This window comes from Suricata suricatta, chromosome 11 (genome assembly GCF_006229205.1).
Source record: "Suricata suricatta isolate VVHF042 chromosome 11, meerkat_22Aug2017_6uvM2_HiC, whole genome shotgun sequence".
Classification (NCBI taxonomy): domain Eukaryota; kingdom Metazoa; phylum Chordata; class Mammalia; order Carnivora; family Herpestidae; genus Suricata; species Suricata suricatta.
Genome location: NC_043710.1, coordinates 5,291,311 through 5,312,992, shown reverse-complemented (window position 1 = coordinate 5,312,992; position 21,682 = coordinate 5,291,311). Strand labels below are relative to the sequence as shown.

Sequence of the window (21,682 nt, the reverse complement as noted above, 5' to 3'; positions counted from 1 at the left end):
TTTAAGTTTAAAATTTTTATCTGTTTGGAATTTATTTGCTATAAATTTGATGTAGATCTCTAACCTTTTTTTCTAGGTGGCCACTCAGTTTGGGAACAAATTGAAACCTCAACTGCAGTGGCACTAAAGGGGTGAAAGTAATGCTGTTGGAATATCATCTCCTTTTCTGATTATAAAAAATTTTAGTACCCTTTTTTTGTTTTTAAAACAAATGTAAGTAGGAAGTTTTAGAGAAAGCTCACAAGTTAGGGAGGGAGGGAGAGAGAGCGAGAATGAGAGAATGAGAATGAGAATCTTAAGCAGATTCCATGCTCAACGCAGAGCCCAACTTGGGACTTGACAAGCCCATGACCCTGGCATGACCTGAGCCAAAATCAAGAGTTGGACACACAACTGACTGAGCCACCCAGGTGCCCGATTAGTATCCTTTCTGATGAAAGGCTGGAATGACAGGACATGGATGCCTCCTACTTACTCTAACAAATCCTGCTTACACAGGGAGGAACCATTGCCATAGACCAATTAAATCATAGTCTCTGGGGGTTGGCTTGCGGGCAGAGTCAACCCTTGAAAATTTGTGCATCGAGTACTTAGTTGGGCTTTACTTTATGGAGTGTTAATCACATTTGTTGGGATTGGCCTACCTGTCCTCCAGGATTCTTGTATTATTCAACCTATGGAACTTGCTGAAGAACTTGGTGGTGCTCCCCAGTTCATTCGTGACCATGCCCAGGACTTCTCTATCAGAATTGGGCCTACAAGGACCATCTTGCCTTTTTTAGTCCAGATGGATGAAAATGACCTTTCTCTCCTCACCTGAGCCTCTTCTATGTTACAGCACTGTTTCTAGCTCTGGTGGAAAGTATGCAGACCGACTTAGGGGCAGACACATAAGTTTTAGCCCCTTTAACTTTCATTTGGCAAATTATACTACTTGGCAGTCTAAAACAAAATGTATTTGCAGGTTTTTAGAATGTCCTCGTATTTGGTGAAAGGGCTCATTTGATTTGGCTGCTCCAGTTGCATCTGGTGCATTGGCATATTTGGCCTGTTCTTATGTTTTACTCTATTAGGAGTTCTTCTTTACTCAGGACTTATTAGACCCTTTTCCTGGAGTTTGGCTTCGAGACCATTAGTTGCCTTTTATACTATGTAAGTTACCAGACTGTGAAACATATCTTAGACTTGGTCCAAGTTAGGGGCCATAATATTGATCTAAGTGAACTAAGTGAAGATCTTACTCCTCAGGTTTTCTACCGAATGGGAAATTTGCTGATCCTTTTACCCAACCTGTTTCCTGTAGTGGTTGTAGGTCAAGTTATAGTTTATAGTTACATATTAGCAGATGTCTTAATTTTTTGGTGTCCAGAGCCATGGTTTGTTTCCCACCTCCATTCTTGGCATCCAGTTCTCTAACATTCTCATGCGCAGCAGGAACAGCCTCCCCCCGATCTCACTAAACCATTTGACAGACTTTACATGGCATGAGGTACTATAGAGACCAACATTCCTACTGGTTGGTTTTCATCAGAAACTAATTTCTTACGTATCTCATGTAACTTTGAATTTAAAAAGTTAATATTAGAACCTATTGATATATCAGAGTGAATAATGGAAACAGCTGGAATCCTCAAAAATCAGTTAAATTTCTCATAAAAGTTTCTTTAAACAAATTTTCTGGGTGGCTCAGTTGGTTAAGTGTCCGGCTTTAGCTCAGGTCATGACCTCATTGTTCGTGGGTTCGAGCCGTATGTTGGGCTCTGTGCTGACAGCTCAGAGCCTGGAGTCTCCTTCAGATTCTGTGTCTCCCTCTCTCTCTGACCCTCCCCTGCTCGTGCTGTCTGTCTCTCAAAAAAAAAACATAAAAAAAAAAAATTAAACAAATTTCCTTTAGGTTTTAATATTAGGTGTCTTTTAAGGTAACAGATGGGTAAGAAATCTTGTAGTATTTCCCCCCTTTCCCAAGGGGGAATGCATATAAATCACATCAGTGGTGTACCAATTGATGTGGAAGGGTTTCTTGGTTTTTTTGGTTTGGAAACAATCCTTCCAAAATGTCATCCTCTTAATTTCTTAGAATTTACTTCCTTATTCTTACATTAGCCACCTTCTATCTTTCCAGATTACTTTCTTCAGTATTCCAACCCTTTGATCCCACTAGAACTTCTAATTCATTGATCCAGCTTTTCATTGTCCCTCACCCTCGTAAAATTCTTCCTTACCCAGTTTGAAATACATAGCCAGTCGTTATCATTTCTTTGCCTACATCATTTTGTTTGCAAGCCCTGGGGCTACTAGTATCGTAGCTTCTATCATACACCTTGGCAGAATCACATCCCGGATTAAATTCAGTGCACCTGACTGAGAGGCAGAAGGTGACGGAGAAAAACCAATCACAGTGACTGGTGTCACTTTAATGAATGATCACAAACCTTGTATTTCATATAGACCCATTGTTCTGCCAAGCAGTCAAGAGTGTGGGTCCCTGTTCTGTTCATTTCCTCTCACGTGCTTACTCAGCTACTGATGTGCTTCATACTTCCTTTGCTGAGCAAAGCAATCAGAAGAGCATTGCAGCCTTCTCATCACCCCTGCTCCCCTCCAGCATCTGCACCCACATCACATTCTCTCTTGTGAACTGCTTTTACTGAAGACCAATGCTTTTCTTATACCCTCTGGCCCAACTTGCTGCTGTGCTGCTCTTCTCCATATGTCATCTAGTTCTCCTCTTTACTGGGTCAGTCTTACTAGCATTACACATAATCTGTTATCCCCACTAAAAAAAGTTCTTGACTATTTCCCTTAATTTGTTACCACCACTTTATTTCTTCACTCCTTTTTTGCTTTGAGCAAAACTCAAAAGCATTTCCTGTGGTTTCTGTCTCTAGTTATTGCTTTCTGGTTTTTCTTAAACCCTCTTTAATCAGACTTAAACATTTTTTTTTTTAATGTTTATTTTTGAGAGAGCATGAGCAGGGGAGAGGCAGAGAGAGGGAGACACAGAATCTGAAGCGGGTTCTTGGCTCTGAGCGGTCAGCACAGAGCTCAACGTGAGGCTCAGACCCACAAACCATGAGATAGTGATCTGAACCAAAGTCAGATGCTTGACCGACTGAGCCACCCAGGGGCCCTTCTTTACTCAGACTTTTACCCCTACTGTTCCATAGGAACGTTGCTTGTGATTTCATGTTACTAAATCATGTGGCCACTTTTTTTTTTTTAACTGAGAAAATCAAGGCTTATTTCTTGCTCATGTCACACACATGTCCATTGTGGTGGTGTGGTGGTTTCTCCTCTGTGTTAATCCTCATGAAGTTCCACCCTCTGAAACTTGCACTCCAGCCCAAGTCAGACAGTGAACATAGTAACTAAGTACATTGTTAGGAAACAGCTTTGTATGGAAAAGGGAAGAGTGGAGTATGGAGTATTAGGAGAGCTGGAGCCATGTGTGTGGGCAGATAACTGTGATAAATGGGGGGCCAAGCCTCATGGAGAGACTGAGGTTTGACCAGACTTGAATGAGGTAAGAGCAAACGGACTTCTAGTATTCCCGGTGGAGAGAACAGCTTGAGCAGGGCCCCCAACATGGGGTTGTGGCTGGCCTGCTGTAACATAAGGCTGGTAGGCACAAGAGTGGAGTGATGGGGAGAGAACAGAGAGGAGATCAGATCGTTCAGTGATGGGACAGATCATGTAGGGCCTGTTTGGCCTTTATTCTGAGTGAAATAGTCTTGCAGGGGAGTGTGGTGTGACTCACCTTTTATAAAGGAAAAGGGGTTTTATTGCGGTGTTTCCATGCAAAAAATAATACTGATTTTAAGAGTATAGTTTGACACATTGATAAATTACAAGATGAACATTTGATGCCCCAAAGGCCCTTGTGTTGTTTTGCAGTTAATCCCCTCAACCCCTGCTCAATTCTTAGTTCTCATCTACCTACTTAGGTTTTTTTATATTAGTATTTTGACATAGTTGATTATTTTCTGTTCCTTCAGACTTAATTCATTTGACTTACAGGACACAACACTCTTGGTTTTTCTGTCTTCTCAGTTTCTCTGCTGGTTCCCCTTTCTCTTTGACCTCTTGATGTTAGAGGCTCCATAGTTCAGCTCTTGGTCTTTGGTGATCCTGTGGATTCAAAAGGCATCTATATATCAACATTCCCAAGTTAATTCTCTGCTCCAAATCTTTGTTCCAAACTTCAGATTCATATCTTAGTGCCCATTTGACATTTTTGCTTGGGTGTGTATTTTAAAACGTCCAATTCTGATCTTCTGATACCCCCTCCGCCACCACTCCTCCTGTACCCATCCATCATCTCAGTTTGATGGAGACTCCATTCTTCAGTTACTCTGACCAAGAACTTCGTTACTCCCACATTCAGTACATTGGGAATCTTGTTGGTTTTACTTCAGACTTTTCTGAACTGTTGACCCCCTAGGCAGAGCCATTATCCACTCTCACCTGGATTTCCTAAGTTCTTTCCCAGTTGATCTCCCTGCTTCTACATTATCTACCATCTATTCACAATATAGTAACCGGAGTGATCCTTTTTAAGAGAGAAAACAGCAAAAGGCTTGTAGAGCCCTGCACAGTCTGCTCCCTTGTCATCTTAGTTTTTCTTGTCCTGCTCCTTTGCTCTCTGTCTTCAGTCACACTGTATGCTGGACTTTGTACAGCCAGGCCCCTTCTCCATTAGTATTTATACTAGTTATTTTCTGGATGTTCCTTAAAGTCCCTTTTTTGTTTTAAACAGATTTGGGTTTTCAAGGGGAAAAGGAAGCTGATACCTTTTCAGGGTGGTGAAAATGAGGCTAGGGCTCTATTCTCTCTTTTCTGCATGCTTCTCATTTTGGAGGTATTTCTTAGCTTTTCCAATGATCTGTATTCTGAAGATTCCCAAATGTGCCTCTCCCGCCCCAGTATGCTCAAGCAGGCTGTCTGTCCAAGAGACAGTGGTAGTTTGAGATTTGAATCTGTACCTTTGATTTCCTCTAATTTGGATAACTCCTAGTTTCCAAAATGGTAGATGGAAGTTTTCTTTGAGGAGAGTGGTCCTTTGTATATGCTTTTGAAATTCCATGGGTATTCCTTGGTCTAGAGAAATGGTTCAGAAAAGAGAAAAACTTGATGGTGAGGGAAGACTTCTTGCTGTTGCTGTTAGAGACGTTGGTTAGGTTTTTTCATGTGCCAGAAATGGACCTCTGAGGTCTTCACAGGAAATCACCACGCCCCTTCATTTCTTTTTGTTCTTTTTAATTCCTTGGGCATACCACCTAAGGTGGATGCTAAATCTGGACTTCCCATAGTTTTCCTGAAACCTCTTCTCTCTACGTTCTCCCTCTGGTCAGTAGATCTCAATCATTGGTGATTTCCTCTCTCTGCTCCCCGCGCTCTGCTGGCACATTTGGCAGAGTGAAGTTTTTAAGTGTCGAAACTGAGGGTAGGGGGAATGCTACTGGCATCTAGTGGGTAGAGCCTAGGGATGCTGCCCGAGTATCCTCCAGTGCACAGGAAAGAACCTCTCCCTCCCCCAAAGAATCACCTCGCCCCAGATGTCAGTAGTGTTAAGGTTGAAACCCTATCCTAAGCAATTTCATCAATTCCTTTGGTTTTGTATACCAGCTAAAGTTGTGCTGTCCAGTAGGATAGCCACAGCCGTATAGGGTGCTGTGAGTGTAAAATACTCATGGGGTTTCAAAAGCGTAGTATGAAAAATAATGTAAGTCGTATTTAGATAATCATTATGTCATATGAGATAATATATTGGATATATTGGGTTAAATAAAATTACTGGTTAATTTCACCTATTTAAAAAATTTTTTAAATGTTTATTTTTATATTTTTTTAATGTTTTATTTGTTTTTGATACAGAGACAGAGCATGAGAGGGGGAGGGGCAGAGAGAGAAGGAGACACAGAACCGGAAGCAGGCTCCAGGCTCTGAGCTAGCTGTCAGCACAGAGCCCGACGTGGGGCTCAAACCCATGAACGTGAGATCTGACCTGAGCTGAAGTTGGAGGCTTAACCGACTGAGCCACCCAGGCGCCCCTTAATGTTTATTTTTGAGTGAGCACGTGCATGTGCGTGCATGGCGCGAGGACATGAGTGGGGGAGGGGCGAGTGGGGGAGGGGCGGAGCAAGAGAGGACACAGAATCTGAAGTAGGCTCCGGGCTCTGAGCTGTCAAGAGCCCAACGTGGGGCTCGAAGAACTCACAAGCTGTGAGATGATGACCTGAGCTAAAGTCAGATGTCTAACCGACTGAGCCACCAGGCGCTCCTCTTTTTACTTTTCTAAATGTGGCTAGTCAAAGTTCTCAAATTACAGTTGAAAATCCTTGAACTATCGATACAGGTTTGAACTGTGTGTATTCACTTATGTGGGTTTTTCCCCTACTAAATACAGTATAGTACTATAAATTTATTTTCTCATTCTTATGGTTTTCGAATTTTCTTTTCCTAGTTTATTGTAAGGATACAATATGTAGTACATACATTATACAGAATATGTATAAATCAACTGTTTATGTTATCAGTAAGGTTTCAAGTCAGTAGGCTATTTAAGTTTTGGGGGAGTCAAAAGTTATATATGGATTTTTGGCTATACGGGAGGTTGATGCCCCACCCCCCATCTAGTTCAAGGATCAATTGCATATGTAGCTTGCATTTGTGGCTCACATTATATTTTTGTTGGATAACTACTTTAGAGCCAATTTCTTATCCTTATGAACTTAGAGCTTCAGGATCAAGTGTCAACCTCTAAGTAGATGCCTCCTCCCATTTTCCCCTACCATTATGCCCAGTTTATGTATTTTATACTTAACTCACTTTTTTTGCTTGCTTATTGAGCATTTTCCTCACAAAATTGCGAGCTTAGGGGAGGGAGTGGGACAGGAAATAAAATTTCCTGTGCCTGATACATAATAGGCATTTAATAATAAATGTATATATGTAAGCTATCATTTGAAGTATGCGCTCTTCGTGAGAACATACTACCTTCTGCCCTTGCCCAATCCATTCAAAAACAAGTGCCGGGGCCCCTGCGTGGCTCAGTTGGGTAAGTGTCCAGCTCTTGATTTGGGCTCAGGTTGTGATCTCATGGTTGTGAGCCTTGGCGTGGAGCCTGCTTGGGATTGTCTCTCCCTGTCTGTCTCTGCCTCTCCTCTGCTTGTGCGCATGCTCAAGCGCGCACACCCGCGCACTCTCGCGCTCTCTCAAACAAACATTTAAAAAAAAAAAAAAAAAAAGGAAACAAATGCCAGCATAGAACCAGACCCTGAGGTAGCAGGTGATGAGAATTGGGTGATGGCCACCGTTAGGGCTGAAGTTGTGCTCCATCCCATAAAAGTTTAGTCCGTAAAAAGCAAGAGAAGGTAGAACTGTTTGATAACCTAGGAGGGCCATTTAGCTTTGAGATTTGGTGATCCCTAAGGGCTGAGCAAGTGGGTTTGTCTTTAGGTCTCATAGCTGGGTATCAAATTGAAGGAGGGGGAGCTGGAATCCTTGAAGGACTGAAGAGAGCATGATGAGGGGCACCTGGGTGCCTCTGTCGGTTGGACGTCGACTTTGGCTGAGGTCATGATCTCCCGGTTTGTGGGCTTGAGCCCTGCATCAGGTTCTGTGCTGACAGCTCAGAGCCCGGAGCCTGTTTCAGATTGTGTCTCCCTCTCTTTTTGCCCCTCCCTTGTTCACATTCTGTCTCTGTCTCAAAGATAAACATTAAAAACAATTTTTTTTTTAATGAGCATGATGACAGCTCTCCTCCCTCTACCTTTCTGCATGCGCATATCCTTTTGATAGTTTGTTGTCATAGATTTGTGTATTTGAAGGTCCACCTACTCCAATAATTCATGAGCTTCAGAGAGGCTGGAATCTTTTGCCTGCCCACATCAGTTTGTATTTTGTATTTTTAAGTTTATTTGGAGAGAGTGCACACACAAGCGGGGGAGGGGAAGAGAGAGAGTGAGAGAATCCCTATGGGCTCAGAGAGGTTAAGTAACATGCCTAAGGCCGCAGAAAAGGCTTGTGTTTTAAGTTTTGGCAATCTAGTTCCAGAGCCCAAATTTCAGCCTTTAGGGAGGGTGCAGTGGCCGTGGGAGCTCTATTCTGAGGTGCACTCAAAGTTCTGGCTTCACTGTGGGGCCCGGGGCTCTGTACCGGCCCAATGTAAGCCTGTCTGGTGCACTGTGGTTTCAGCACCTGCGTGGTCCCTGGAGTGTTGACCAGTTGCCCAATTTAGATGATCTCCCAGATTCTTTGTTGTCTTCATGGAGAGGCAGAGCTCGGTCCACAACACAGCTACTGAAGCGTCCTGGCCACACCCCAGCTCTGAGGGAGTATGATGGTGGCTGTGGTGGGGGACTGCTTTCCCTAATCACTCATTTTCCTAATTCTTGCCATTGCCCTGCTTCGGAGATACCAGAGCCAAGGTCAGTCCAGGCCACCATCATTGGCAGTCTAGTTCACCTTGCCAAATGAAGAAGCTGAAAAATCTCCCGTTGTGTCTCCTTCGTGTGGATAGGGTCTCCCAGTAGGACTGCCTGGTCCCCCTGCCAGCTGCTCTCCAGTGGCTGCTGCTTGCTGCTGTAAAAACAAGCACTCGGAGTCCGGAACCTTTTTTCCTCCGGGGAGCAAGGCCAAATCATTTAACTTTTTAAACCCTGTTGCTTTAGGTACCAAGGTAGCCAAGGATGCTACCTCATTGGGTTCTTGTGGACCAGCAGAGATGATTGGTGACTCATCAAATCTGCAGGGCTGGTGTGTGGTTTGGGTTTGGCTGGGACCTTCAGAGGGCCCACAAACCTCAGACACTACTGAGGGAGATCCTCACGCCAGACCTTACCCTCTTCCCTTGTCATCGCCCGTCCTTCAGCTCTCCTTAGCAGAACATAGCCCAGATCTGAAGAAAGCCCTGAGAGGAATTATTCTGACAAGCTGACAGTTTTCCTTGGAATATATGTTTATCCTTTCCTCCCCCCAAATCTAGGGCAAGAGACTCTTTGAGGACCAGATCTGTGAGCCAAATCCTGACCAGCCATGAAGCCAGTCTTGGACAAGTTGCTTCCCTTTTCTGGGCTGCCTTGCAGCCAGCCAACCTTTTTTGTCTTTCAGACAAGCTCTGTGCAGTGCTTCTGTGTCGCACTGTCTAGCTCTACAAGCTGCCGCAGGCCCGGAGGGTGGAGCAGGGCCTTGGAGCTACAGTAGGAGCTTTCTCACCAAGTAGACGCTGGAGCAAGGCTGTGTGTCCCCAGCACCCCAGGGAAGCTGTTGCACTAGAAGCCAGGGGTTCTCAGACACCACCTCCTGGGATCTGGATGCTTTTCTTCTGGGCAGCAATGTTTAAATCAGGCTAGGATTGATCGTGCTTTGTACTTGAAGTGCCTTACAGCGCTGCTGCTGTGGCTGGGTGTTGTTGGGTGGATGCCCAGAGCCCCACATCAAATAGACTGCTCAGGAAGAAATTCATGGAGATGGAAGACCTGGGGATATTCTTCATTCCCACCACCACCCCCTCCAAACTGGGCCAGGGATAGCCCCTTGTGTCATTGTCCCTTCTTTTCACTCAGTTGGTAAGTTTGTTTCAAAGGAGAGGTCTTTTTTTTTTCCTAATTTTTTTATATGTCTTTTTTTAGGGGGGTTGGGGGGAGACAGCCTGAGCAGGGGAGGGACAGAGAGGGAGAGACACAATCCAAAGCAGGCTCCAGGCTCTGAGCTGGCTGTAAGCACAGAGCCCAACATGGGGCTTGAACCCACGAACCGTGAGATCATGACTTGAGCTGAAGCCAGACAGACGCTCAACCGATTGAGGCACAAAGAATACGCAGTAGAGTTTTGGTAGGATTGCATAAACAGTTTCCTTTCTCTGAATTCACACAGCGCTTTTACATTTCTCACAGCAGTTCCCGTTTTCATCATGCCATCCCCTTGGGCGAGACCTTATCTCCTCCCTCCTGCCCCTCCTGCAAAGCCCTTCGGGCCTGGCCAATAACTGGTGCTCACCAAATGTTAGGGTAGGAGAGGCACAGAACCTCAGGGATTTAAACCCTACCTCTTTGCTCCTTGGATCACACATGGCCTTATGAATGGTCCTTTTCCTGTTTACAAGGTATTTTTTTTTTCTCCCTTCAAGACAAAACCATCCTTTTTGGCTTCATGATTAGGGGACAAGCTGCTGCTGTATATCACAAAAATTTATTCACATACAGTAATTTACTTTGGTTCCTCTCCAGAGTAATCGTGTTTTTTGTTTTTTAATATTTATTTCTGAGAGTGTGAGTGAGCGAGCATATGAGGAGAGGGGCAGAGAGAGGGAGAGAATCAGGTTTCACACTGCCAGTGCAGACCCTGATGTGGTGCTTGAACTCAAAAACCATGAGATCATGACTTGAGCCAAAGCCAGAGGAGTCAGACACTCAACTGATTTGAGTCAACCAGGAGCCCCTAAGTGATCCTTTGAAGAAAAGTGAGTCTGATCCTATTACCTCAAACTTAAAACCCTTTAATGGCTTCTAGTCAGCCTTTTAGGATAAAGATGAAATTCCTAAGACAGCCTGTAAGGCTCCAATGAACTGTGCTTAGAACTTTTCTCTTTAGATTCTTACTGCACAGATTTTCTATCTCACAGCTCCTTCTGGTTTCTACTGTGAGCCACTCTCTTCCTGACCAGGGGCCTTCACATGAGCTGCTTCCTCACCTGGACCAGCAACTGCTAGTCCACCACCCACCAAAATTGGTCACTATTTTGTTTTCAGAGCAGCCACCCTCCATTGTACTTAAAAGAAATGTAGGGGTGCCTGGGTGTCGCAGTCGGTTGAGCGTCTGACCAGCTCACGTTATGATCCCATAGTGTGGGTTCGAGCCCCGTGTTGGGCTCTGTGCTGACAACTAGCTCAGAGCCTGGAGAGTCTTCAGATTCTGTGCCTCCCTCTTTCTGACCCTCCCCTGCTCAAGCTGTCTCGCTCTCTCTCTTTTTCTCTCTAAAAAATAATAAGACATTTCAAAAAAAATTGCAATTAACGTTTCTCTGCTAGGAACCACATAGGCCTCAGCCTCTTGCATCACCCAAATTCTTGTGCATAGTAGGAATTCAAATCACTGGTAAATGAATTCAGGTGCTTTTACTGTGACAGGGGTCATGGGACTCTGAAATGGTCTATAGTGAGAAATTTGGTCTTTCTATAAAAGGGACTTTGTGTCTACAACATGCAGTTTCTCGTGGTAACAAGAGATTTAGAAATACATTTGCTCCTACTAAACAGTCCTCACATTGGCTGAAAACCAACCCCTTTCCCACTGTTATTTTGGCAGGAGTGAAAAGAGTTTTTAAAGGAAAACTATTTTGTATGATTGTGCAAGGCGTTTTCCCGTCCTCCTGTAACTTCTTCTATCATGGAAACTGAGCAGTCCGGTAGCGACATGTGGCTAATTATAAAACAAAACCAAATCTGTCACCTTCACTAGTCACCTTCAAGTCCTTAAGAGCCACATGTAGCAAATAGCTATAACTTGAGGCCAGCACAGATGTAGAGCACTTCAGATATTGCCAAGTTTTTACTGGACAGAGCCGGGGTAGAATTGTTTCACAGACTTGGTGTTTTTTTGTTTTTATTTGTCCTGCCAGTGAGATAGAAATCAAATTTTGTTACACTGTTACATTAAAAGTTTGCACACACCCAGAACACAGGGAGGACCTGAGATTCTGGTGAGGTAAACACAACCTGTACATGCCTGCAACCTTGTACATAAATTACAAGGGATCCCAGCAGTTCTGCCTTGTTTTCCTTTTTATGTACAATCCATAGCCCTGCCTCTAGGGAATGTTGAAGCTGACACTGGCCTGGTCTACTTTTACCACTTGTTAGGGTGGTGCATGGACAGATTAACATCTCCAGACTGTTCTACCCCCAGAAAATCAGGGGAAATTTTGCTTTAAATTTCACAGGTAGTCCAAATTTACACATCAGCATTTCCATCTAGGTTGCAATAAAGCTTAAGTAGGATTAAGTCCATCACAAAACTTGCTTTTCTGAGGACCTAAGCAAGGTCCATAGATCTTTTAATAAATTATACACGTTTAATTGCAGAATGTTGTCACTTATGATTTAATACCCTACTTTTCTGCTCAAAATAAGACATGTTCTCCCTTTTTGATCTCATAACTGTTATTCATTTTAGCCAAAGTCCAATCCCAGCAGAATTTTAACACTATAGGAGACTTCTTTGAGTAGCTGTAAGTGAAATTTAATTGAACGTAGAAAGAAGGAACCTGACCATAAGCAGCAGCATACTTGTCAATGTCTCAAGATACTGGCTAACTTTCTCCACCCATTACTGAGGCCACGTTACCGAGACCCCACTAAGTCCTTCCTTCTACATCTAAATTTCAGGCATTTACTCATTCAAATTTTGTTTGAGCACAACTAAGAAAGAACCAGAAGATACTGGTAGTAAGTAACAGTCAACACAAATACAAAAAAGTACTTAAGTGTTAGAAACGTTTATTTGTCAAAATATAAAAAAAAAAAAGTGGGAGGGGTGGAGTAAAACAGGCTAAATTTCAGCTAATGCTGTACCACGATCACAGGTCAGACATAAAAAAAAAAAAACAACAACACCCCCCACCCCCAAACCCCAATGGTCCTAGCAGTTTCAGAAGATTAGCTTCAATGTTAGAGTCCAGAGCTAACAGAGAAGAGTAAAAGGTCGCTTGCCACTACATGGTCATTTTAAAGGGAAAGGAGATGTTGCAGGTAGGGAGAAGGGTTCAACTCCTAAGGAAGCAAGATAAGAGGGGTTCCACTGTACAGGAAAAAGGGGTGCCAGCATAGTCCTTACCTAGGGCTGCTCAGAGGCGGAGAATATAAGGAATAGAGTGAAAGGCTACAGAGACTAGTATCAGGAGGAAAGAAAAGTCAACTTAGAAGAATTAAATTAAGAAAGAAAACATAGTTGGTCACAAACTCCTTTGTTTACTGAAACATGAAGCAATGGAAACATCCCGGCAAAGGGGACCGCGCGGAGCAAGTTCTCATATATGACCGCAGCCCGAGGGTTCAGTCCGCAATTATCCTACCTGAAAGAGAGCACAACACAAGAGGCTTACACAATGCCTGGAGAGCAGCTTGGCTCCGAGCACAAGGGCCCCGGTCCCGTCCTGTATTCCAGGGGGAAAAAAAACAGAACAAAACAAAACCAAGTCAGACTGGATCAAACTTGCATCCCGTGTAATTACCAAGGAATCTACTTCTAGTTATCTATAGGATAAGAAGCCATCTATCTGGAAGACTGTTGTGTTGGTGATAAAATACCTCTTTCTCATTCTCTTACCATCTTTTAGGCAAGACCGCTTCTGTGACACAAGGCTACAAAGGGCACACAGAGATTCTATCCAAAACCAGAGTTTAATTTTCAGGTCCAGAAAAAAGAAGAAGATGCCAAGATCTCAAATATGGCCAAATGCACTGCTCTAAATTTGTTTTAATCTTTCATAATAAACTTAAATTTCAGAAATGACAATCACAAGGGGTATCAAGGAATGGTTCATTTACCCTCCAACATACCTACATGTCATACTGTCACAGATTTAGAGCCATAATTACAGTTCCCCTAGCTGATCACATCTCCCTTACCAAATCAAAGGAAGAAATCCTAAAATTCTGATTCTTCCACTGATGATAGGAACTCCAGACACCAATGGCTGGGGGAGAAAAGAAGTTAACTCACACCAAGTTCCTCTACTTATTACAAAGGGCCAAATCTTGGGTCTTGATCTGTACCAACCGACTCCAAAAGTTGTGACGTTCTTGAATCAGTTCTGCTAGGGTGAGACCCAAATTCAGATCCCCAACAGTTCTGGAGTATTTCATCCTGGCAGCCTCATTAACATCAGGCTCCTGGGACTGCAACCAACTCAGGGTTATTCAGTCCATTTGAGGTTCACACCTGGAAGGTAAGTTTCTTTAAAAGTCATCACTAAAAAGGTTAGTTGAACAACCACTGCTTGTAGTCAAAATTCACTTTAAAATACCTTAGTGATACCCTTTTATGACCATAGTACACGAATTTTAACTTTGAAACATATTTGAGAAAAACAAGTCAACTGGTAGATGATACCACCTTTAGAGAAATTTCCCACTTCATGGCAGATCCCGCTGCATTAAAAGTAAAAATTAAGGCGAGCTACACAAGGTAGAAGATTACCTACATACACGAGGACGCGCCGCTACGCAGTGGTCTCCGGAGATCCCCGCGGTGTCATGGTCACATAGGATATAACTTATCACAGGTTCAAACCATCATTTGCTTCTCACTACGTAAAAGGGCAAATTCCTATTGCTTCATTTTCTTCTATACCAACAGGTTAAGTTAGGAACCTTGGAAACTCAATAGTAACTCCATTTAACCTCTCAGGTAGGCCTCCAATTCAAGTGATGCTTGATTTCAAAGTACAAGTAAAACCACGAGAACAGGAAGTTGCCATGATGCCATTTCCGTTCAGATGAAGAGATTTATTCATCTTTAGATATTACTACTAATTATTATTCCCATTCCAACATCTTTGGTACACCTTTTCTGAAGTAGGAAAAATTAAATTTCTAAGGTGGGATTTTATACATGTTAGAAAATTACCTGTTCTGTCTAGTTCCTTATAGGACCTTTTGTTCTCTTGAACAAAAGCCAAAACAAAAATTGCTAGAAGACAGGAGAAGTGCTGGGGCTCTAAATGACAGTAACAGACTCCGCAGAAATAGGGCTTACAGTGCCCCCGCAGAGCAAGATGCTCCGGATTAGCAAGCAGGAAAGGACTCCGTGGGACGGCGCCATCAAAACATTTTGCTTTCAAGGGTCTTAGAACTAAACACCTAAAATTCATAGGGCTTTACTTGGCTTATAGATCTAGGATATTAGAAGAGTCTCCTCTGATAAAGGCTAATGGCCTAAGCAGTGGTTTTATTATCAAGTGAGAAGTCTAAAGTTGTAGTTACAATTCTCACCGTGACATTCCTAACTCCTGAACCTATGCTCTTCAGCTTACACCACAGAGGCTTTTCTAATGGAAAGAGTGGTTTTGGAGTCAGCAAGGCCTGAGTCTGAACTCCTTTAACTCTCAATTTATCAGATAACCTCAAAGTCCTTAACCTCTCTGAGCCTTGGTTCCCTTCTCTGTAAAAGAGAAAACTTAAAGGCTTATTATGTAGATTAAATGATACAACGTAGAAAGAGGGGAGGGACTCAACAAAAGTTCTCTTAACTGTGTTCTGTAACCCAGACTGCTTACACTTGATTAAATAATACTCTCACTGAGTCAGCTGTTCTCTCAGAAGGAACAAGGTGGTTGGCGTTGTGCGGCCAAATGAACCTCTGGCCTAAGCTAGAGAAAGATTTAAGACTACTATGTAATCTATGCCACTTGCATAGTGTCCTGAAAGCAAACAAACAGGTGGCTTTAGCCTCCTCCATGCAGCACAGGTCTCTTTCAAGGAAACTTAGTAAGAGTCTCTCAACCACACCCACCCCACTCTCACCTCCAGTTTTTAAAAGGCTGAGTACCGCGCTCGGTCCACATACTGCTCCCGCTCATACCGGGCCATGTCATACAGAGAATTCCGTGCAGCTGCTGACGCCTGAGACAGCTCACTCTCTGGCCCGTAACCGTAGCCCTCTCCAACTGCGGGGAGCACAGCGGCAGCACGACGCAGGGGGCTCCTGTCCCTTCCGTAATAGGAGGAAGTGTTGGCGGCGGCAGCCATAGCAGCCGAAGTGGCAGCAGCACCTGAGTTCGGCAACAGGTGTCTGTCGTAGGGATCAACAGAAGTGGAGTTGAGGTGACTGGTCACAGCTGTGTTCTGGACTTGAGGCAGATGGGACATGGTCTGGTCTGCGTAGTTGTACGCAGAGGCCGCCGCCGCCGCCGCCACTGCCTCGTACGAGCGGACCCGGTAACGCTTATAGTAGTCGAGCGCTCCATAGGCATCGTTGTAATACATGGACTCCCCGTAGCCCATGGTGTAAGGCGTGCGCACCGCTCCGTACTGTTCATTATACTGCTCGGTGAAGTCCGCCACTCGGCCCGTACGATCTACTGGACACTCTTTGGACCAGTGCCCCTCCTTCCCGCACCGATAGCAGCCGCTCTGGTCTCCCATCCCGGGGGCAGTCCGAAGCCGGCTGGTGGACAACTGCACGTGCATTCTTTTGCCTTGAGAAAATAGATGTAAGAAGACTTATTATAACTCACTGACATTCTTTAATCCTCCCCAAAATGAAAGTAAACTAGTTGGCCTAAGGCACACATACATACACACGCTCCTGCAACCCTATTTCAGCAATTCCCTCCAAAAGGTGTTGAAGTTACTTTTTAATACAGATGACAGCTAGAAAATTGGGTTCTCCAAGACCAGTCAATACTTTCTACTTATACCAGGCAGACCAGATTCCCTCCTACTTCTCTGTCCACAACTTTCCCCTCCTTCCCCGTCCACCAGCAGAGAAATCAAAAACTTTTTCAGTTCAGCACTTTTCACTGCTACGACTGATCATAACTGTAACGATTCAAGACTTGCCATTTCTTCCAAACCAAATAGCCAACAAAACTTCGGTTATGCCAGATTTGAAAAGCATCTTACCAACCTCTTCACGGATTTACTCAGGGCAATACAAGGCCTGAGCATTTAACTGTAGCTTAAAAACCACAGCGATCTTCTGTCCGTCTTGTTTCATCCAGCCATTTTTGCAGGTGTCACCAGAAGGCTATGCTGGGTACATAAACCATAGCTGGCTCATCATCTGCTCACCTCCAGTACCTCTAGGAGTTATGAGACCCTCCATATTTCAACCCTACCGCATGTTTTTCAGCAAGGGTGAATCCATGCCTACTGTGAAAAAGAAAACTTGACCAAGGTCTCACCACAGCAATTAGATACTGAACCAGTTCTGGTTTCTTAGGGATAGTGTGTTCCCATGTAATGGAATGATCAGCATTTCATCCTCCAATGTAGCTTACAATTCTTCACAGAGGATTATCAACTTGTTAGAAAAGTGCAGCATTTACCCAAAGGCTTCTGGGCACCCATACAAACAAGCAACATCCATTCCTTCAGGAAATGAGCAGCACCAGAACAGCTAAGGGAAGAAACCATCTTTTCCCTGAGCTTGTGTAGCTCCAAGCCCAGGGACCCTTTAACTGATGAAAGCACCAAGGTCTTTAAAAGTAGTTTGAGAAAGGAATATTCTTGGCAGTATTTAGTCCCAAACTGCCTAGGACTTTGGAGATGAAGTCAGTTACTTCTCAAATCATAGCCAAAAGGCAGCCACTACAGACAGAGGCAGAACAGGGACTTCACGTCACTCTTAAAGGCTGCTCAGAACAAATCCCCCCTCTGCCATCAGCAAGTTGCTAACAGACCTTGTTCTGGTTGCATCTATGCAGATAGGAAGCCTCGTGCTCCACCGTCCTGTTGGAAACAGCCCGATTCAGGACGGCAGTCAGAACAGCGCCAAGCACTGACCCTGAGAGGGGAGCGCATTAGTGCAGTGACATCACTTTAGTCAAAGTCAGCTCTGCCCAGTGCCTAAGATTCATACCACCCCAGGTTCTAGTATTTGCCACCTCCAAGTTAAAACCTTTTCAGGTTTTTGCTTCTAGCTGCTAGCACAGAGGCAGCATCCACCATCACCACTGATGGTCAACAGATACCAAATGGCAGTACTTCTGTGAAAGCAGCATTTAGCCACCCATTGCTTTCAGAGATTTAAATATACCCATTCCAGTTCTTAGAAGTTATTAAGGGCCCTGTGCTAACTATGTTTAAAACAGGAACACAGATTTTTTTTGGTCCCAATTTATATCCCAAATGCACAGTTCCCTATGATTTAGACTGGAAGACTGCAATTTACTTGGTTTTCAAACATGCACGGTGACATGAACCTGTGTGACAGACACAAACTGCTCCAACTCTGAAGTCGGAGTAACCATGCCAATCTAAAAAGTAGCCAATTCAGAGACCTAAAGGTACAGGTTTTTTTTTTTCACCTTAATTTGCTTTTTTGCTTTTTTAGATTCTGGCCCCTTTTTTTTTTTGAGAAACAAAACTCAGTAATTTTTGCTTGATGTTTCTATTACTACATCCAGTCTTCATTCCTGTTTTATTGAGAGAAAAACTCGTAAATTTATAAACATCAACGGCACAATCTCCCTCTGTAGTAGCTGTGGAAAGGATTCAGGTAAAATATTTTCTTAACTAGAACTAAAAGATCTGTAATAGAAATGATAGGTTTTTTTCCCTCCACACAATGTTCCAAAAGTTGTAAAATTAGGCTTTTAAATTTAAGTCCTCTAAAGTTCTTATAGTTGAAAAATACTGTGCTTCTCTATTACCTTAAGGAACCAGAGCAAAGAAAAATTGAAAGATTAAATTCTATCACTTTACTACACTTTGAGAAGCCAAAATCTAAGATTTTCTGAGACCTCCAAAAGTTAGTGAAATATGCTGCCAACATTTTCCAGAAAACCAGCCTCATACAAGTACTTTCTTTTGAAAACTGGAACAGAAACGATGATCGAAATCCTGAGAGATGGGCAACCTGGGGTCCTAAGTGCTGAGCTCCTATCATGTGCCTGGACCCAGAGAAGGCTGGTGTGTGCTTCGCCCACGACAGGGCTCCGGTTTAGTGCTTGTTTACATCCTAGGGGGAAAGCAAGGCACCTGAACGCATGCATCATTCCCAGATGAGCGGCTTGAACTGTTACTCGGGACCAGCTTTCTTAGTCAGGGCCTTCCAGTGCGCACTGCTCACTCAACAGCGGTTCAGTTCCCTGCTCCCGGGGGACAGGAACCAGGTCCTGAAAGACCCAGGTGACTGAGGTTCTGCTGCTTCGTCTATAAATCGCAAACGCAGCAGAAGCCTGAATGGCAGCTATTAGAATATAAAGGTTCAAAAGATGTTCAAAGTGGCACTCTTTAAGAGGCCACCTTCACTAGCAGGTGACTTAAAAAAGTGGCTTCATAAAAAATGTGACAAATTGGTACACAGACTATATTTTCTTTAAAACTGTTAACATATTATCCAATGCTAAACTTTCTCTTGTCATCTGGAAAAAAAACAGAGCTGGTTAGGAAAATGTCTGTGTGTGTAGCTCAGAGTAGAGTGCTTTCTCCAGAGAAGCCAGGCTAAGAACCTGAAAACCAAATGGCTTTTTTCTTTTCCAATGCAATGATGACATTTTAAAGAATTCCATGGATCACCATTCCTCAAACACCCACTTCCTAGAGTAATTAAACTTGGTTTAGTAAAACACACTCTCTTCCCAAGCCAGCGTCTCCCCATTAACTGACTTCCATATGTATACTTTTGCCCTTATCTTTTTTATTCAATTGTGTACTAAAAAGGTAAGGATATGCAGTATTACACTACTAGGGTATCTTTGGTTCTTGTCTCAAGTGAAAATAATTAAAAGAGTATTTTTAAAGCTAAAGGGCAACAGCTTTCCAAAATAATAAAAGAAAAAGTAAGTAAATGAGTAAAGCTTAAATATCACATTATAAATCCGTTTCTAACCAGAATGGAAACACACTCATTGTAGCAAACGACACCCACCTTTCATCATCTAATGCTTACTGTGAAAACATGTTCACATCTATTACCTCATCCTACCCTCACTAACCATTCTGTGAGGGCGGTACTGCAGGGGTCATTAATTCTATCTTATAAGTGGGGAAAATGAAGCACAGAGTAAGTAAAACACTTGTCCAAAGTCACGTGACTAGTTAATGGTAGCGAGTTCTCTATGATTTTCACCTATGCCAGGGCACCACTGGCTGAGGCCAGAGCGATTTGATGCACACTATTTGCTATCTACACGATCTGCAAAACTTTAGGGGTAAGAACAGGGGCACTGGGTGGCTCAGTCGGTTAAGCGTCCGGCTTCGACTCAGGGCATGATCTCACGGTTCGTGGGTTCGAGCCCCGCGTCGGGCTCTGTGCTTATAGCTAGCTCAGAGCCTGGAGCCTGTCTTCAGATTCTGTCTCTCCCGCTCTCTCTCTGTCCCTCCCCTGCTCACACTGTCGCTCTCTCTTTCTCAAAAAATAAAACATAAAAAAAAAAAAGGGTAAGAACAAACTTCTTACCAACTATTTGCAATCTACACAACCTGCAAACTTTCTTAAGGGTGAGAAGGGGTAAAGTTTCCCTTAAGAAAGCTTGCAGATCGTACAGATTTCTCTCTTCTCCCATTTCTTTTCTCACTGTTTTCTAGTTTAGTGGAGGACGCTTAGATACTTCTCAACACATCTTGCAGTTGCACTAAAAAAATGGTGTTAATTTATGAACCTGGGAAGTGGCTGTAGAAAACTTCTCGTAGAACAGCACTGCCCAAAAGAACTGTCTATAATGACGGAGATGTTCTGTGTTTACACAAACACACTAACACCGAGGCTCGTGTGACTTCTGAGTGCTTCAGAAGCGTGAGGTACAATTGAGAGGCTGAATTTTAAAATTTATTTAACAGCCACAAGTGCCCAGGGGCTACCATCTTAGCACAGCTGCAGTCTTCAGACAACCTCAAAGTATTAATGAGAACGTATGCACCTTTACAACTAGTAAAATTCGGGGTGCCGGAGTGGCGCAGGCAGTTAGGCGGCTAACTCTTGATTTTGGCTCAGGTCTAATCTCACGGTTCACGGTTTAAGCCCCACGTCTGGCTGTCGGTGCAGAGCCTGGCTGGGATTCTCCCTCTGCCTCTCCCTCCCGCACGCGCACGCGCTTGCTCGCTCTCTCTCAAAATAAACAAACTTAAAAGAATTACACAATATACTCTACACCACCTTTACTGGAACCTCTCAGAAGCAAGACCATCATCTCATTCAACCTAGTATTTAAAAAAAATTATTTTTCATTAAATAGTATGTGGACAAGAATAGTCCAATATGGTTTTTGACGCTGCTTGTAGAGTTCACACACTGAATATATTTGAGCACTCTAAAGCTACTCCCCCAAGTCCAGGTTCACTATCTAGGTTTTCAATACAGGAACTCTCTAGATGTCTGTTCCTCTTTCCTACAACAATCTATCACCCAAAGCAGCAAAGAGTATAAAATCCTAAGCATTTAAACTCTCAAAGATACGGCTTCCTGAATATAACAGAAGCAGCAGGTAATCCACAGACTTTGATCCCCCTCCTCCCCTGCGGTGCTCATTTGCCCAGGCAGATTACATTTCCAGCAGAACTCGGATGAATGCAGACTGGGGGGTAAAGTAACCCACAGTCTGTGGTTCCACACAACTTGGCAAAGAAATCTGAAAAGGGGAAGTGTTTGCTTCCCCAAGAGTAAACTGTCCTTAAGAGTGGTCAACACGCCATCTCTTCTGTCCTGCTAAGACAGAATTGAAGACACCACCCTGCCAGCTACGTGGTCCTGCACTCTCGCCTCTGTCTTGACCTAGACCCCGCTACTCAGTTCTGCCACCCAGACCCCAGAGCTGAAGTTCACCTTGAAATTCTGTGTTGTCAAGGCCCCTGATGGCCTCCACCGCATCCTCCGCCCGCTCCATGTGTACGAAGGCGTAATCTTTCACGATGTCACACTCGATGACTGGGCCATACTCCTCAAACTTGGCGCGAAGCTCCTGGTTGGTACACGTGGGACTGATGTTGCCCACGTGCAGCTTGGTGGAGGCCTTGCT

General features: G+C 43.8%; 2 protein-coding genes across 6 annotated transcripts in view; one reads left to right on the top strand and one right to left on the bottom strand.

Moving 5' to 3' along the window:
- LOC115271939 (RNA-binding protein 4) overlaps window positions 1–13,515 on the top strand; it is a 28,764-nt gene extending 15,249 nt beyond the window's left edge. The window contains exon 4 of the transcript XR_003900168.1: window positions 13,337–13,515. The gene's annotated coding sequence lies outside the window, so the exon portion shown is untranslated. The remainder of the gene's footprint in view (window positions 1–13,336) is intronic.
- Window positions 12,946–21,682, bottom strand: part of LOC115271941 (RNA-binding protein 4B) — a 10,217-nt gene continuing 1,480 nt past the window's right edge. Inside the window, exons 3-6 of one of the 5 annotated variants that reach the window (XR_003900170.1) lie at window positions 21,490–21,676; window positions 15,525–16,198; window positions 13,780–13,941; window positions 12,946–13,072 (exon numbers count right to left, since the gene is read on the bottom strand). Coding sequence is in view for 3 of the 5 variants with exons in the window: in XM_029914917.1 (XP_029770777.1) it covers window positions 15,534–16,198; window positions 21,490–21,676 (852 nt within the window). In the remaining 2 variants the exon portion in view is untranslated. Of the gene's footprint in view, window positions 13,154–13,381; window positions 13,697–13,779; window positions 13,942–15,524; window positions 16,199–21,489; window positions 21,677–21,682 lie in introns of those variants that run through there. The other 4 variants (XR_003900169.1, XM_029914917.1, XM_029914919.1 and 1 more) reach the window with 4 other exon arrangements.